General features: G+C 45.7%; 1 protein-coding gene across 3 annotated transcripts in view; it reads right to left on the bottom strand.

The window, feature by feature from the left end:
• The window catches only part of strn3 (striatin, calmodulin binding protein 3), a 32,104-nt gene that overhangs the window by 4,953 nt on the left and 10,879 nt on the right, over nucleotides 1-16,272 (bottom strand). For 2 of the 3 annotated variants that reach the window (XM_066694728.1, XM_066694727.1), the window contains exons 2-14: nucleotides 12,615-12,718; nucleotides 11,795-11,868; nucleotides 10,066-10,147; nucleotides 9,680-9,856; nucleotides 9,190-9,334; nucleotides 8,846-8,987; nucleotides 4,986-5,129; nucleotides 3,768-3,901; nucleotides 3,248-3,423; nucleotides 2,927-2,974; nucleotides 2,690-2,811; nucleotides 2,376-2,543; nucleotides 331-471 (exon numbers count right to left, since the gene is read on the bottom strand). In XM_066694728.1, the coding sequence (XP_066550825.1) occupies nucleotides 331-471; nucleotides 2,376-2,543; nucleotides 2,690-2,811; nucleotides 2,927-2,974; nucleotides 3,248-3,423; nucleotides 3,768-3,901; nucleotides 4,986-5,129; nucleotides 8,846-8,987; nucleotides 9,190-9,334; nucleotides 9,680-9,856; nucleotides 10,066-10,147; nucleotides 11,795-11,868; nucleotides 12,615-12,718 (1,657 nt within the window). The remainder of the gene's footprint in view (nucleotides 1-330; nucleotides 472-2,375; nucleotides 2,544-2,689; nucleotides 2,812-2,926; nucleotides 2,975-3,247; nucleotides 3,424-3,767; nucleotides 3,902-4,985; nucleotides 5,130-8,845; nucleotides 8,988-9,189; nucleotides 9,335-9,679; nucleotides 9,857-10,065; nucleotides 10,148-11,794; nucleotides 11,869-12,614; nucleotides 12,719-16,272) is intronic. The other variant, XM_066694729.1, reaches the window with a different exon arrangement.

A 16,272-nucleotide genomic window follows, 5' to 3' on the forward strand; every position in this document is an offset into this window, starting at 1 on the left:
TCTCTATTTCTTGTTTTTATCCAAACTTCAAAAAATATCGAGATACCAGACACCCAATCTCGTGATGGACACTAGTTTACTGTTCCAAACGGAAAACCGCAAACGACATACAGGCCTGAAACACCATCCGAATCTCGTTTCATGCTCATGTCGGAGGGATTTCTGTAGGATCATTAAACTTGATCATAGAAAGGGCTAAATTAATGAATTGTCGAAACTGAAATTGCTTAATCATGTCCTGGAAAAAAGCCCCACACACAAAATAAAACCATAAAAGGATAAAACAGTCCAATGTAAACCAGTAAACCCATGCACAGCAGCGACACTCACTTCCCTCCGCCAGCGAGCTCATGACCGTGGTGGCCTGCGACGTCTCCAGGTCGTAGATGACGGCGTTGCCGCTATGGAAGGAGGCCACCATGTGGGCCGGGTCGCAACCGTTGAAGTCCACCGACGTGGGGATGCCGTGTTCTGTGAGGAAACCAAGAGAAACCCATCAGACACCAGCGCTCACTTATAAACCCGTCTGACTCTGGCCAGCGCTCACTTGTGTTGAACGGAGCATCACAAGAAGGACAGGCTTAATCGTCTGTCTTAATTAAGAGTCGGCCACCTTGTTCAAGCATCACCGCGAAAACGGTGATCATTCTACAATTGAACGGTTTGGTAGAACCAGTGTTTGTCAGGGACAGCTCTACCCCTAAGTAACTGAGCAGCGCTTATGCTTATATTTCTTAATATTAAAGGTTAGGTCGCGTTCGTGGTGCGCAGATCTGCACAGTTCTGCAGAATTCCACCGATCCCTTCGGCTGACTGCGCAGAACTTCCTTAGTGTTATGATGTCTGATTTATGCTGCTGTGCTGCACTTTGGGACCAGGAGGAAGGAGACTATTGTGATTACTGTGGTCAGCAATGGACACGTCTGTTGGGGATCAAACTGCTTCTCTCGCGTGTCCGTTATCTCCTGTATCAAATGGAGAAGTGGCCACAATCATTCATATTTAACACTCCGACTTAATAAAATGGGCAAAAAAAAACCAATGCATTTGATCTGTACTTTGAGTACATTTATGCATTTTATAGTAGGTTTGGTATTAGATGCACGTTTTTTCTTCTTTGATAAACTAGTGGCATTGATTTTTTTGTCTTATGTATTTTACAAAATGTAAAAGCAGTAGATATTTTAATTGGTACACAGTGTAAATGCAGTTTTTTTCAGCTTATATTTAGGCAGTGTACCTTTAAACAAATCTAAACATGGAAGGGTACCGATGCCCCCAAATGAACAACTTCTACTTATTGTATTCTCACGGCAGGGTGATGGGGAATCTGTGGGACTCGTGCTGGACTCGCAGGTGTGTGTGCGTGCGCGTGTGAGAAAGCAATGAGGCGTGTTTGTGTGTGATGTCACCAGCCATGAGTCCCCTCTGCTGCAGTGTAATGCATCGTGATTGTTCATTTTGAATGTACTTTATAATCCTCAAACTTCATACATGAGGAAATGTAGTGCTAATCCATGCGTGTTACTGCACTGGAGCAATACTGCAACATTCTATTGATGTACTCATTGTGACGTGCTTTGGAAAGGTGTTCTGCGATGTAGTGCATGATGCAATTAAGATTGATCTTATTTGAATGAGGACTAAAGATTCTCACTGCCCAAAATAAAAAGGCACATTCCAAAAATGATGTGCTATTACTATTTTTTACATCTGTAAATGTACAATAAAATATAATCTGTGAGCAAACGCAGAGGGACAAAAACAACCTGCATATGGATCATCTTTTTGGTCAGTGTCAGTGTATATTCAGCTTCATACTGAGCAGCAGATCAGCAGACTGGAGCTCATGGGAGTGATTGGGGGGGTTCTGTCTAACAGCAATCCACAATATGAGATGAGTATAGTTTTCTTGGCATGCTTGCAGAATAATTTGATTACAACAATAAATACATTTTATAAACTTTTAAAACTGTATACAATTTTCAATCCCTAATTTATCATTGGCACCCTTGGCATTGAGTACTGTAATGTAATGTACAATACAATGTGATTTATACTTTTATATAATATTATATTACTATGCAAAAATTGCGTGTTTGTATAGAAAAAACACTAGTTGATAAATTAAGTACATCATCAGGAAAATTGAAAACGGTCTCTTGCAGTTTGAGAACTTTTGTCTATTCATGTTTAATAAAATAATAAAAAGAAATGGAAAAACAGACCAACTAAGCTTTAAATCTCTGTAATCTGGGCTGTTGTTCCTAAATTATTATTAGATTTGAGTCTCAAAAATCAAGGACAATGGTGACTCGTAGTCGAGTCGCTGTGATTGGAGTCCAAGTCGGACCCCCCCGCCCCCGCATGCTCACCCTTGTCGGCGTTGTAGGTGCCGACGCATGGAGACTTCTCGGGGGGGTTCCATAACCGTATCGTGCCGTCGGCAGAGCAGGAGAGCAGCCGGTTCTTGATGCCGCTGAAGGCGAGACCCCAGACGGCGTCCGTGTGGCCCAGGAACGTGCCAGCCAGGACACTGGGGTCTGGAGACCGGAGACAGGAAGACCATCGATCGATTAATACAGTCCGAGTATTCCAGAGCAAAGACGCAGGAGGACAGAGACAGAGACAAAGAGAGACAGAGAGAGACAGAGATCTCTTGTGTCCGGTTCTGTAAAAAAGTACCCACCGTAAGTGTCATATGGATCCACGTTGGAGCCGGGGATATTCCACCACTGTATCGTGGAGTCCATCCCACCGCTGAAGCCCTGCTCCCCACTGGAGCTCACCACTATGGACAGCACCGGCCCACTGCGAGGGGGGAACAAGGTCAGGGGTCAGAGGTCAACCAATGACATCACATCAACACAACACCTGCTGAAGTAGTTCAGTAAAATAGAAAGATCGAGGACAAGCGCATACGTACACATGAGCTCTGAACGTATAGATGGGCTCCACATCTAACGAGGTACTCCTGGAAGACAAACCAAAGCCAATTAATAACATTAAAACAGACATCGCAAGAGCAAAACAATGCTCAACGGACTGGAATTATATCAAGGGGAAACTAAACTATTTAAAAAGAGACTGAAAGGACGTAAGACCATCTGTGTTTCGCACAACTGCCACATTGAAACCTCAGCCCCGCTACACACACAGCTCAATCATGTGACACTGGTATTACACTGACCAAAATACTGAAGGGGTGGCATGGGGGGGCGGGGGGCGACGAGACACGGATACTTGCTTTTTGGCGGGAACGGTCTTCTGCAGGTTCCACAGTTTGAGCGTGTGGTCCTCTGAGGCGGTGACCAGCACGGGCTCGACGGGGTGAAAGGCCAGGGCGCGGACGCCATCGAAGTGGCTGCGCAGCGTGTACTTGGGGTTCCACGTCTTGCGGAACGCGTCCTTATTGGCCGGTAGCTGTAGAGAGAACAGCGCAGTTACACTGTGTGTCAGTCCCTGTCTGAGTCCCCGTCCCCGTCTTGGTCGGTCGGACCCAGTCTCTGTCCCCGTCCCCGTACTCTAGTTTATTATAGCAGCAAGTGAATAGGACTCTGTGTGAACAACCTGCATAAATCCACTCTACTACCACTACTCTACTCAAATATGTCCCTGAACCAAACATTAACATTAGCTCCTGTTCAGATCATAAACGCAGTTGTTTTCCAGCGCCTCGGCCTCCCACCGCAGTTCTGAGGCGATAGACACAGTTGGGGGGGAAACTGCTGGAGTCAGGGTTGCTGTGGCGAATCTGGAGTACTTACATCATAGCTGTAGTCCGCGTCGTTCGAAACAGTCAGGTCTGCCAAGTCTCCCAGACCCAGCACGCTCTCCAAGACGTCATCAGAGCCCATAATAAAGGACTTGCCGCCGCCAGATGGAAATGTTAAAGGCTCAGCTAAAAAAAGAAAGTTCAAACGAGACGTAGTAAACAACCTGCCGCAGGCCGAGACCAGAGTCAAGACACGGTACACAGAGACGTGGGGCTCGGCCCTGCACACAGAAGGCTTCGTGGTTTGACAGCCCTATAGAGGCCACAATCTCACTTGAATCTGCTGAAGCCTGGCAGAGTTATAAACGAAGCACAACACATTAAAAACACAAACGCTACACTGGGGTAGAAAAAATCACTTCAAGTATGACTACAGCCATATGCTATAAAACACTAACTTTTCTCTTTTCTCTCAGAGTGTAGGGGACCCCAGTCACACCGCTGATAAAATCTTACAATACATATTTACCGGGGACTACAATATTTTCTCCTGATAAGTGCTAAATATATATTATTGTCATCATCTGGGGAAGGGGACAAACCAGGTTAATGTAGTACAGTCATCTGAATCGATAACCTTTCAATACTGCAACGGACAGATCAATACAGATAGGAATCCACATTTCCCACAACTCCCAAAGGTTGTCCCGTGACAAGATAAAAAGCATTATATATATATAATAAATACATTAAAATGATGCAGGTGAAATTGAATCCTGCCCAGGGCAGTTTTGTGGCTGTTGGAATCCAGCTCAGTGGGGGTCCGACAGGGAGGGGCCATGCCAACACCAGCCGTGTTTGCTGGTAATATTGCCCAGCGATGGCCTCAGCAGCACCCAGGTCACAACACCACAAACCAGCCAGGGGTGACCAGAGCTGGCGCTTCCCCACGGCACCAGTCACTGCAGTCAGACAACCCTAGGGAACCATTTTAGTCTCCAACAGAGCAAATCCAGGCCATGTAATCCAGATAATATTGTTTTTTTTTTGTTAAACACACAAACTGTATTGCTTTACACCAGTAAAACCAAAGGAACAACACCAAGATGATTAAATTGACCTGAACAGAAGGTTCTCTCCTGTGGTCGAACAGATTCTGCTGAAAATAAAAGCTACCATCTATGAGACGTCCCTCACAGGAGACGACAGCCAACTGAAACCACAACATGACCGAGGGCGGCAGCAACACAGGAGCGGAGCGCATGGGTACCTTCCTCAGCTCTCGAACCCTCGCGATCAGTCGCTTGAGCAGCAGCCGAGAGTCTAGCCTGATTAACGACGCCGAAGGGGACGTGGGGGGGCTCGTCGTCTCTCAGATCTGCTATCATGTCCTGCAGTTTTGTCCTGTTGACCCCTGTAAATCAAGGCCGATAGCACAGGTTCACTCTGGAGTGAGCGCTGCATGTCGTTGGGGCCGGACCACAGCTCCAGTGCGAGACGTTGGACAAGTGTTGCCACAAAGCTACAGCGATGCTACGACATGACAAACGTTGTCCTTTTGAAGGCCTACACCCCCCCCACTTCCCCAAGTCCCTCTGTTCAACTCTTTAGTAAAGACTTTAGTAAAGTCCTTCTAAAAGCCTTCAGGGAGCAGACACTGGAGAGGGTCATCTTCTATAAGAGGGGGGGTTTTAGAGTAAAGTCTTTCAGCACAACATGCACAAAATCTATAGGCATTCAAGCATGAGACATTTGCTCACTAGACCCCAGGTGGGCAGAGCTCTGAACTAAACTCTCTAGCAAGGAAGTGTATGGAAGCTGAAGACCCTGGGGGTGCATTAAGCGTTTGAGGACCCTGGGGGCGTGGCCTGCAGTGCATGAAGCGTTTGAGTGCACTGTGATGAGCAGGTGGGGGATATCAAAAAAGCATTTCCATACAGAGTCATAGATTGCATGTTTAAAATGACAGAAAGTTTTTTTATTATTATTATTTTTAAAGCTGCATACAGTGTCAGAGCAGACTGGTCGGGCACAGGTTTAACACCCCCTGCTCAGAATATCAAACACGCCATGTTGGGATGAAAAGCATGAGACAGGCGAGGCAGGGCTGTGATTGGTCGAGCACATTCCCAGGTTATCATGCAAATGTCTAATGTTGAGTAACAGCAGCCTCTAATTATAGGATTAGTGAATATGAGGTGACCTGACCTAATCACTGGGCTTATTTATTTATTTTAGACAGCTTGGAGGTGGCCAATTTCTCAATTTTTTTTCTCTAGTTTTTTTTACCCATAATGCCACATGGTCACAGGCGATCGACTACAGCGAAGCCGCACCCTTCCGTCTGCACCGGGACGTCCCCCCTGAATGCAGTGATGTCAGGAGAGCGGCGGAAGGGGGGGCAGAGAGGGTGCGACGATGAGGAAGCGGTGAGCGATGCTGCTGACCGTCAGCTGCACTTACTCTGCGCTGCCTTCTTGCCCCTCCGCTCCTTCTTGTACTGCTCCTTCAGGCTGCACAGCAGCCCCTGGTCTGCCTCCCAGGCCTCCACGGCCGAGGACAGGTCCCCCCGCACAGCACATGCACGGTTAAACGTCAGTAGGGGGTCAGGCAGGCAGGTCAGCAGCAGCACTGTGATCGTTTCGGCCCATTCAGTGGGTCTCAACTCTTTCTGTGTATGTTTACCACCTATGATCACATTTTATATATTCACAAAATGTGTATGTTTTGTTTTCGCTGCTCTGAAGATCATTCATTGTTTTTATTTATGCCGTCATCTTCCCTACCTTCCCAGCTCTTCCCGGCCGCTGGAGAAGCTGTCGAGTGTGTGAGTGGGCCGGTCGGTGCTGGGGGGAGATCGTTTCACAACAACCGTCACACCCCAAGCGAGAAAAAACACTCCCCTTCGGTCAATTTTCAAAAGGGAGGGCAGGGGGTGTGGCCTGGCTTCTCTACCTCAGAAAACTTCAACTTAATTAGTGTGTGAAATAAAAGTGTATGAAACTCTCCTCCGTGTCTTGTGAAGCGACTTTCCTGTACGAAGACCCTCCTGTGTGAGATGTGTGGTCAGGGACAAGGTTTTTTTTTGTGCTCTGCTGTGGCACAGACATGTGAATTCAGTGGCTCTGAAACACCATTCTTACACATCTGCATTTATTAGCCAGATGTTTGAGATGTGAGTGAAGGCCAGTGAGTGGTATGTGTTGTACTCGTCACTTCCACACACATGAACCACATCACCTGAGTGAATTCCTCAGCAGGCTGCCCCCCCACCGGTTTCTCGGTCTTGTGGCCTGTTATTTTGTTATGCTTTGAGACAATCTCGAGGACAAGGTAAGGGAACACACAAAACCACTACAAAGGGACACCACTGAACACAAACTAGATCTGGAAATCCTATGATGCCACTGAATGAGAACGTGTTGAATGAGACAAAGGAGAAGACATGCGACTTAAACTCACAGCAGCAGGAAAGCGAGCTTTGTAGAAGAGTTTGCATTTTCGCTGTACAGATTTGCTCACATAACAACTGTCCCCCCAGTGCTGAGGGGATGTTGCCCTTGAAGATTAGACAGACTAGACAGCTACTTAAATACCAGACTCAGATGGTCAACTTCCCAAACTACAAGAACTCAAGAGGGGAGGAACAAAAAACATGGCAAAACACAATGTACATGAGACCGATTTCAAGGCCACCAATCAAGGCCTTCAAATGCTGAATAAGACGTGACATAAAAAAAAAAAATGGAGATTTCCCATATTTTCGAACCAAAAATCTCCCGAAAATTCTTCATGCTAATTATAAACGGCAATAGGGCGTGTGTACAGCCCAGTGACCATCAATATCCAAAGCAGGACATTAGGGGTGCTCCATAGCCCGAGTCACGGTCAGAAGGCCCTCAGTGGAGCCAGTCCTGATCACATCACAGTTTTGGCACCAGCTTATAAGTCATAGATGCCATTTGCAGGGTGTGAGTTCAGCAGCGTCACCCTGAAGGAAACCCAGTCCATCTCCAACAGAGTCTGTAAGCCAAGACTCACGCGGAGGAGTAACAGGAGGCAGGGATTTGGAAAACTACAGCAAAGTTTCCCCATCGTTTTATTCTCTGGGATCTCTCTCTTCTTTGGATTTAAGGGCACGGCTCATTAACTCACTGCAGTCAAACCCTCCGCTGTATTTACTGCACAAGTTAATCGGTACTTAATGGGCTCTTATACAACTGGCTGCAGACCTCAGCTGAAGACAGGAAGGGCCCCCCAACTGGCCCTCACTGCAGGGGGCGCTTCACAGCACCGCTGGGCCCTCCAGCCACCAGCACCAATGCCTCCGCACAATTGTCAGGTTTTCAACAGGACTCAAAGTGACTAAACATCTCACAGAAATCAACAAAACAAAGCAAACCCCCAGTATTCTTGATCCTATAACAACTACATCCCCCTACACAACATCTCATGGATGTAGTCAGTATTGTATGAAACAAGGAAGCATGACCAGGACCAGCAAGCCACAGAATTGCACAGAGAACATATCTAACACAGGGCAGCGCAGGTGTCGGGGCAAGCAGCACGTTGACGGCACGGTCACAGTATGGAGTCTGATGAACACAAGGAGCCTTGCAGGGATGACACCACCATTCTCGATCTCCTAGACACCATCAACGCAAACCAAGAGCTATGGCACTCCACGAGCTTCTGGAACCGAGAGCAGGTGAAGAATAACAGAATAACCAACTTAATAAATAAATAGCCTCATCAATCTAAAAGTTGATTCCAATAAGAATGTTCCAGTCAAATTAAAATTGGAAAAATAAGCTCTTTGACTGCTTAGATGAGCTGGTTTTATTTTATTTGGAAATTGCAAATGCCATTTAACATGGAGAAGGCATTCATTCAATCAAACAACTAGAACAGATTTAGAAAAATGGAAGCTGTAGACTAACAAACAAACAAAAATAAAACCGCAATCTATTCAGAAGTGTCCTGGTTGCCTCATTTCTGGCGTTTGAGGTGGTGGTGTCACAAAGCAAGTCCTTGAAACTGAGAGGCAAAGTGAGGACCGCGAAGTCCAAGTCCATCTTCTTACCTACGGGCTCCTACTGTAAGCCCGGGTGGTCCGAGAGCAAAGCTTACCCCATTCTGTTCCGTCCCCTGAACTACGGGCCTCCCCGGCGCCCTCCCCGTCCTCCGCCGTCACGAGGAAGTCGAATTCCTTCAGGGCCTCTTCGGTGTCGGGGTCGTCCGGAAGGTCTGCCGCCAGTCCCTCATTACCGATCTGCCAAAGGAGAGAGTCTGTAAAGGGAAGTCGCTGCGACCAATTGTTTTCCAGCTCACGATTACAATTTAGTTTTTTTGGGGGGGTTCATGGGGATTTGGGCCCTCGTTTGTCTGTTAAGCCCCACCCACCACACTCTGAATATTCAATTACTACAGCCATCAAAAACACACATTTTAACGGGGAAGAAAAAGTATAAAACCTTGATTTTGTGTTTCTTGTTTATTCTGTGCGTCTCCTTGCCGTCCGTGATGTCATCTACCAGGTCCCCCTCCTCTTCGTCCTCTTCGTCACTGTCATCTGCGTTTTCTAAGAAGTTAAACGTTTCCAGAACATCGCCTGGATTCCTGTAATAGATGCACTTAGCTAACATAGCAATTTCAGGCATCACTGTGAACACAATCATCACCTAGAACGCGCAGGAGAGGCACTGTTAATTGTGTGCTTAAAGGAACTTGTTAACCATCTCCTGATGCCGGACTATCAGTGCGTAATATTAGTCTAGAGAAAATGGAAGCATATGGGGAATACAAAGACAATAAAATACATTGACGATTCTTCACTGTTGATTCAATGCTGGAGAAATTGTTTTTCAAAAATAATCAGATTTGTCCCCTTTCCTTCTACAATGCTGCTGCCATCATAACATGGAGACGTGTTGGTGTCAGCAGTGGGATTACAGGGCCGCTTACCTTTTTACATCCTGTCCCTTTTGTTTGGCCGGAGACTCTCCCCCATTGAGGATCTGCTCCAGGTTCTTGGTCTCTACGGAGCCATTCTGCTCAGAGCCCGACAACCCCAGCAAAGAGCGCACCCTCTGAGACCGCACGTCTAGTATTGTGTCTGTATAACCTACTTCCTGAAGATATCTAGGAAGGGGGAAGAAATACAATCTGTAGATTACATTTAGTTTACCCCAAATATATTTTCTATTTAAGATACAGGTATCTGAAAAAGATTACAGTATAACAGCACGGAAATAGCATACAGCATACAAGCAAATGGAATTTTCATGACAGAAAAAACAATTAAACGCACAAATGAACAAATGATTCCCAGTCACAGGCTCGGTACTCACTGTCTAAGCAGCTGCCTGCCTTGTTTCCATGTTAGTTGGCTGTTCTGTGGTACAGCTGGGACCTCTGTCTCTTTGGTTTCTTCTACAGGTGCGAAATAAAGCAAAGCTATTAGGAGGCCGATAGGACAGACTCTGACCCACCACCCCCCACAAATTCCAGATCACACAGAGCACTTAAAAAGGATCACAAAGTTGATTTACTCATTGTATTACACACTATTAGAAAGGCTTAATTCCTTGTAATCACACCAAATTAACCCACATCATGGCAAAGTCTTTCAAAGCTTGGAGAGAAAATAAACGACAACAACAAAACCCCACAAACAGCAGCCCAGTCATCATGACAACCTCCTGAAAGTCACACACCCACTGGGACATATGACAAAGACATACGACATATAGAAGGTGTGGGTGGAAGTACCAATCACCTTTCCCCGCCCCCCCATCCCATTCAGACATTTCATATGTTCTCATAAGGCAGGGGTTTTCAAACCGGTCCTGGAGTACCCCCTGCCCTGCTGGTTTTTGTTGTAACTGAGGTGTTAATTGCTTAATTGACCTAACAAAGCAATATACCATTCAATTAAGTAATTAAGACATAGGTTGGAACAAAAACCAGCAGGGCAGGGGGTACTCCAGGACCGGTTTGAAAACCCCTGTCATAAGGTAACAGCACACGTATACACGGGTATACATTCACGCAGACACGAACACGGAGGGCCCAGAATGCGTGTTGAGAGCTGTACTACTTCTATTGAACGATTACAGCCAGCCTTGCTGCAAAACACAGAACTGAAAAGTGCCGATGCTCCCAGTTCCCTCCATAAGCACCGCAGATCGATATGCTGAAGCTGACTTTGCTTATTTGAGAGCCATCGCGCCCCCAACACAGTGCTCAAAGCATCGAGGTTTTGTTTTTTTATATGCCAAGAAATCTTTAAGCCAGTTAAGTGCTGAGGTGACATTTTCAGGTTAAACTTTTCCTCTATCACTGCAATATTGGACTGAAATTGGAGCCGTTTCTTGGGATCTAGTGTTCAATAGTACTTAAGGCACAGATTTCACATGCCCCCCCACTGCAATCCCCGGACTGCTGCCAGACAAACAAACGGACAGTCACTGCGAACATATTAGATGGGAAGCAAAACACCAGGCGGAGGAGGACTGGTTTTGTCATTGCTCGTTCATACCAGAGATTACAATCAAAAACAAAGACAAGTGAATGATGAGCGGTAGTGACGAAGCCGTGTCATGCTGTGGTGTCAGGATTAGTCTCCAAGCAGGAAGAGACCTTGGATTTCTTTACGCAGCCTAGAAACGTTCAGCTTGAGGGACCGTTTCTACAGGCCTGTCCCCCACAGTAAAACCTCATCGGCTCCGTCCCCGTTTGAACAGAAACTCATTAACAGCCGCGAGGGAGGAAAATAGTTTATTATGATTATTTCTTACAGTAAACCATTTCTGCACAAGCCTATTGTACATTGACTGGTTCGGCTGATTTTCATGCTGTTTAAGCCTCACCCTTCAGTTTGTATTGGCTAACCAGCTGGTAGTAATGAGAGTCCGATTGAATCCGCCTCCTGAGTTTCTCCCACAGTAACTGTCAATCACCACATTTAGGATCATTCTGTAGCCGTCACACAAAAACTGTGCAGCGCTAAAGCAAACCCCCGTAAAAAATAAATAACCACATCTCATAATTTAAAGTCAAGAGGACAAATTGCATTACCTGATTCAAAGGTGGGCATCTTTAGGTCACCTTGATTGAGTTCAGTGCCGTATTTTAATTTGTGATATTTCGCCCTGGAAGAGGAACACGAGTGTTAGGTTTCCAAAAGCAGCAGAGACACATACTCTGTGCATCACTACGGACTGTAACACATGGGAACAACTGAGGATTAGCAAAACTACAACAAGGTTTAGACGGCTATAAACACTGCAATCCTGGCTTCTGTTCGGCCAGCCTGTGCTGGTTATTAGTTTCTATGGACCCTCTAATAAGGAATAATTTCAAACTTTTCTGTATGAGCAAGTAACACACATTCACCGTGAACAAAACTGTGATTGGCCATTTGTAACAAACACAAAAACCAGCTACAAGTATTAAACCAAAATGGCATTCATCGTTTTGCATCATATTATTTGCAAAGGAGATGTTACTGTCCTAAAATAAACTTACAGGAGAACTAACTCCTTCCTCTTCCTCAGTAGATCCTGGAAAGCAATTGCATGCCAAATAATCGAGGTATAGTGAAAGTAGCAAACACATATATAAACACATTTATTTTTTACCAGGGAAAGCGATTTTGGACACTGTATTCTAGGAATGTCTGCCGAATTTGGTCATTGCAAAACAGCCTGCAGGACACATCCACCTGTTCCCCCTAGGACAGGGGCGAGGAGAGCTGGCCGGTCACAAAAACCCTCCAATATGGGATGGACAAACTGGGACAGAGGCTACAGAGTATTTCAGTTTAAGCACCTGAACTCAGGGGGGATAAACCAAAAACTAGAGGAAAACTACAAAAAAATAAAAAATAATAACTTACCTTTCTTGCTTTAATGCATATTCTAACATTTTTATTCTTCTTACGAGGTCATTCTTTAGGTTTTCTTGCCCCTTTCGTTCTCCTTGTAGGAATGCTATCCGAGCCTGCAAGACAGAGAGAGGGCCTTCAGAAGTCACATCAACCCCCATGGCCTGCAAGATGACCATTTTTTTTTTTAAATACATACAATAAAACTGTGTATTATGCAAGGGATCGCTAGTGTTAAAGTTTCAGCTGTGAATCTGAGCTTTTCAAGTCAGTCAGGAGTAAAACCTTCCCAAAATGAAAATGTTCGCCTGAAGAAAATGGTGCCATTTAATTTCATCTGAATGGTAACTTACTCTCCCAGGATTGTGCCCAGGGCCGACTGAAGAACACATAAAACCTCCTCCCTGCGGTCTCTTGTGCTTTAATGCCATTGTCCATAATTCATTAGGCTTTCCGAAACATATTACTCTTTATTGTAATTTGATGCCATTCTAACAGGGCATGCTGGACATTTACACCGTTCACATCTGTATAAAAATTAAAGGAGGAAAAATAATATATTCTTAGAAGTTCTTCAAAGAACAGCTCTTCCGAGGATTGGAACAGGCTTCTAACAAGGTGTATTTTTAGTTTTTCAAGTAAATTTGCATCAGTTCGGCTGTGGGATCATTTCCACTTTCATCTCCCCACTGTTAACACTCGACAACCGTGTAGAAGTGTCATCCTGCTTTACACTAAAGTTACTCCTTTCAGGTGCTGAGAATTAACAGTACCTGAACACGAGGAGACAATACACACACACCTTATTTCCTTGTGTTACGCAGGAAGACAACTGCGTGTGTATGTCAGTAAGCTCAGAGCCATTTTGTATTTTGCGTGAAACGCTCTTTGGTGGCAGAGAGCCAGTGAAAGTCAGGAGCACAAGCCCTGGTGTAACCCGATCTGAGACTGGAAAGCTGCACAGAAATAGCAGGGCCGTGATTTTTACTTGAGCGCTGATCGCCAGGTTCCCTGTGACAATCCCACTGTTTACCCAGTAAACCAGCTTCTGATCGGCCCACCCCCATCCGCACATCAGAACAATATTCGTGGCAGACGGCATCACGAGAGCCCATCGGTGCTTCGTCAATGCTTCACCGTGTGTGTGTGCGTTTTTTTTTTTTTTTGCTGGTTGTGATATGAATTCTGAACCCGCTGCACGCCAGAGATTTACAGTCACAGTGTGCAAACTAGGACTGCATTTCAAACACTATTTGACAAGACCAATAACAAAAGGCAAATCTGTGAAAGCTCCCCCTCAACAATACAGGCTGGGCCCAACAGTCAACTGTGACAATAATAATAGAAGTAATTGACCAATTTTGACTCTCAGAAACAAGGAGGCAGACCACACTACTCCACAATCACAACCGGGCCTCGCTTTCATGCAACTCTCACACTTTCTAGCTCCCTCTTGCTTGCAGACACACACACAGTAAACAAGCTCTTTACCCTCACAACTACATCCCCCAGACTGGTGCGCACGTCCCAAATATTCATCCCACAACAATATTCAGCACCTCATATAGTATGAGTGAATGTTTCTAGAAAACATTTCAGTTTCGTTCAGTTTCAGTCACACCCTTTATGACCCCTTCTGCTAACACTACAAAACACACACAAAAACATGCTTATAAATAACTTTAAACTCTCTACATTTGAGACATCTCATCCAAGGCTTCTCCGGTATTTTGTTTCAACATGCTGACAAGCCACAGGAATTGAGACGCCAGCTTTCTATCAAAAGGTCAGCATCCCAGACCAAGTCATTATTGAGGCATCGAAGCCATTAACTGCTGTCTGTAGGGGGTTGGGGGCACTGAGCAGTATGAGGTTTCCATTTCGGAGGTGGTGAAAGGGTTAAACGGCACTAATTGAGTGCTATTAAGAAGTTCAGCAGAGGAACAGCTGCAGAAGTTTGAGTGGTTCTGGGCAGCTTATTTTAACAGCCCTGGGCCCGTGGTCGTGTTGAATGAGGAAAGCAGTGCAAGAGAAAAGTCTGCTTCTGTTCAGGCCAACAAACTCAATCACTTTTGGGAAGATCAAGGTTTAGCCTCTATTTGATTGGTCAGGTTTTATTGCTGATTTGAACAATAATACAACAAAACAATACAGCAACAAAAAACTAAAATTGATCTTTTATAATTTCTGTTTATTCAAACATTTTTAAACAGAATATCCACAGAACTTTCCATGTCTTTCTCGGCACAAATAAGAGGAGAAGAAAACTCAAGCTGTTATTCTTCAATTGAAGTTTAAAATAAATCCCTCAATCCACATCACTTAATCTGTCCCAGCGAGTGGTTTCTGAGGCGGCAGCATTGCGTCCTGGCCTATCTACAGCAGCTGACGCACGCGCCGCACTGCATCATGGGAGCCGAGAGCCACAGAGGGCGTCGAGCCCCCGGTGGGCCGGGAAGCGCCCCCTCCCTCTCTGCGTTTCCTTGACCACACCCCCATTTTCCACCTGGCGCCCTCACATCTGCTTTTTCTGGCAGCACAACAGTTGCCTTCACCTACGGGGCATCCCTGCTCCCAGCGCAGTCCCCCTGCCAGGGCTATAATTATGGAGTTATGAGCGCTTACTCTCCGACTGCAGTGGAAAACTGTCAGCCGCAGGAGACACAAACAAGCAGCTGCCCTCAGCATAGCCCCGTCCACAGCCCCCCCATGTGTCACAGGGACTCGAGCCCCATCACACTCTGGTTACACCGCTGCCCCTGGGCAATACTGTGCATCCGGACAGCACAACACAACTCTATCTGGCTCTTTTGGATACAATGTTGTTGTTGTTGTTGTTGTTGTTGTTGTAGTTGTTGTCGTCGTCCCAAACCCTGTGGCTCTGCGTTTTCCATTCCAGGTCTTTGTTGATGACTTCATGCTTGCGATGGGCAAGATGTTTGAATAAACGCTCTGTAGATAAATAAATGTTTCATTTCTGTGACTATTAGAATTCAAATTAAAATCAAGCTCAAGGAAGTAACTGTGGCTGAAAGTAAAAGGGGAACCCAGGACAGGGTCTAGTTGTCCTTGTAAACAATATTAAAGCAGCGCTGAGGAAAGGCCGTGCACACACTACTATGTGAAAGGTCTACGGCAAACGACAAAAGGTCACATGCAGATATCGACGGCTTGCTGACAGTCTTGAAATTTAAGATGGGGGTGTTAAAATGGGAAAGAAGGGTGTCACTGGGAGCCAGGATGTGTGCTCAGGCACGTCCCGCCAGTGAAACCACACAGACGGACCCTCCATCCCTGCGCGACAGATCAATTGTGACACTTCTGTCAATTGTGTTGCCTTGATTGTCACTGGAGCACTGTCTGCACACATGGTCCTGAGTTGGGAGATGTATGGAGATGTAGCCCAGGTGCTTTCAAGACAAATCTACACCGGTCTGCTGGGAGTGCCCGTGTTTTAAACGGTTTGCAACTGGTTCTCTGCCTTTGGACCCATTGTGAATAAACACTGGGCAGCAGCTCAACAAGGTCACTCAGAACCAAAGCGGAAAGAAGATGAATTTACTTTGACCACTTCAGGTTGTTACATCATTAGACATCTACAGATAAAGGAGGAAATAAGCTTTGAGAAACCACAGGGACCTGGTACCTGCTTATACCATGAAAAGCTCCA

Source organism: Amia ocellicauda, chromosome 21 (genome assembly GCF_036373705.1).
Source record: "Amia ocellicauda isolate fAmiCal2 chromosome 21, fAmiCal2.hap1, whole genome shotgun sequence".
Lineage (NCBI taxonomy): Eukaryota > Metazoa > Chordata > Actinopteri > Amiiformes > Amiidae > Amia > Amia ocellicauda.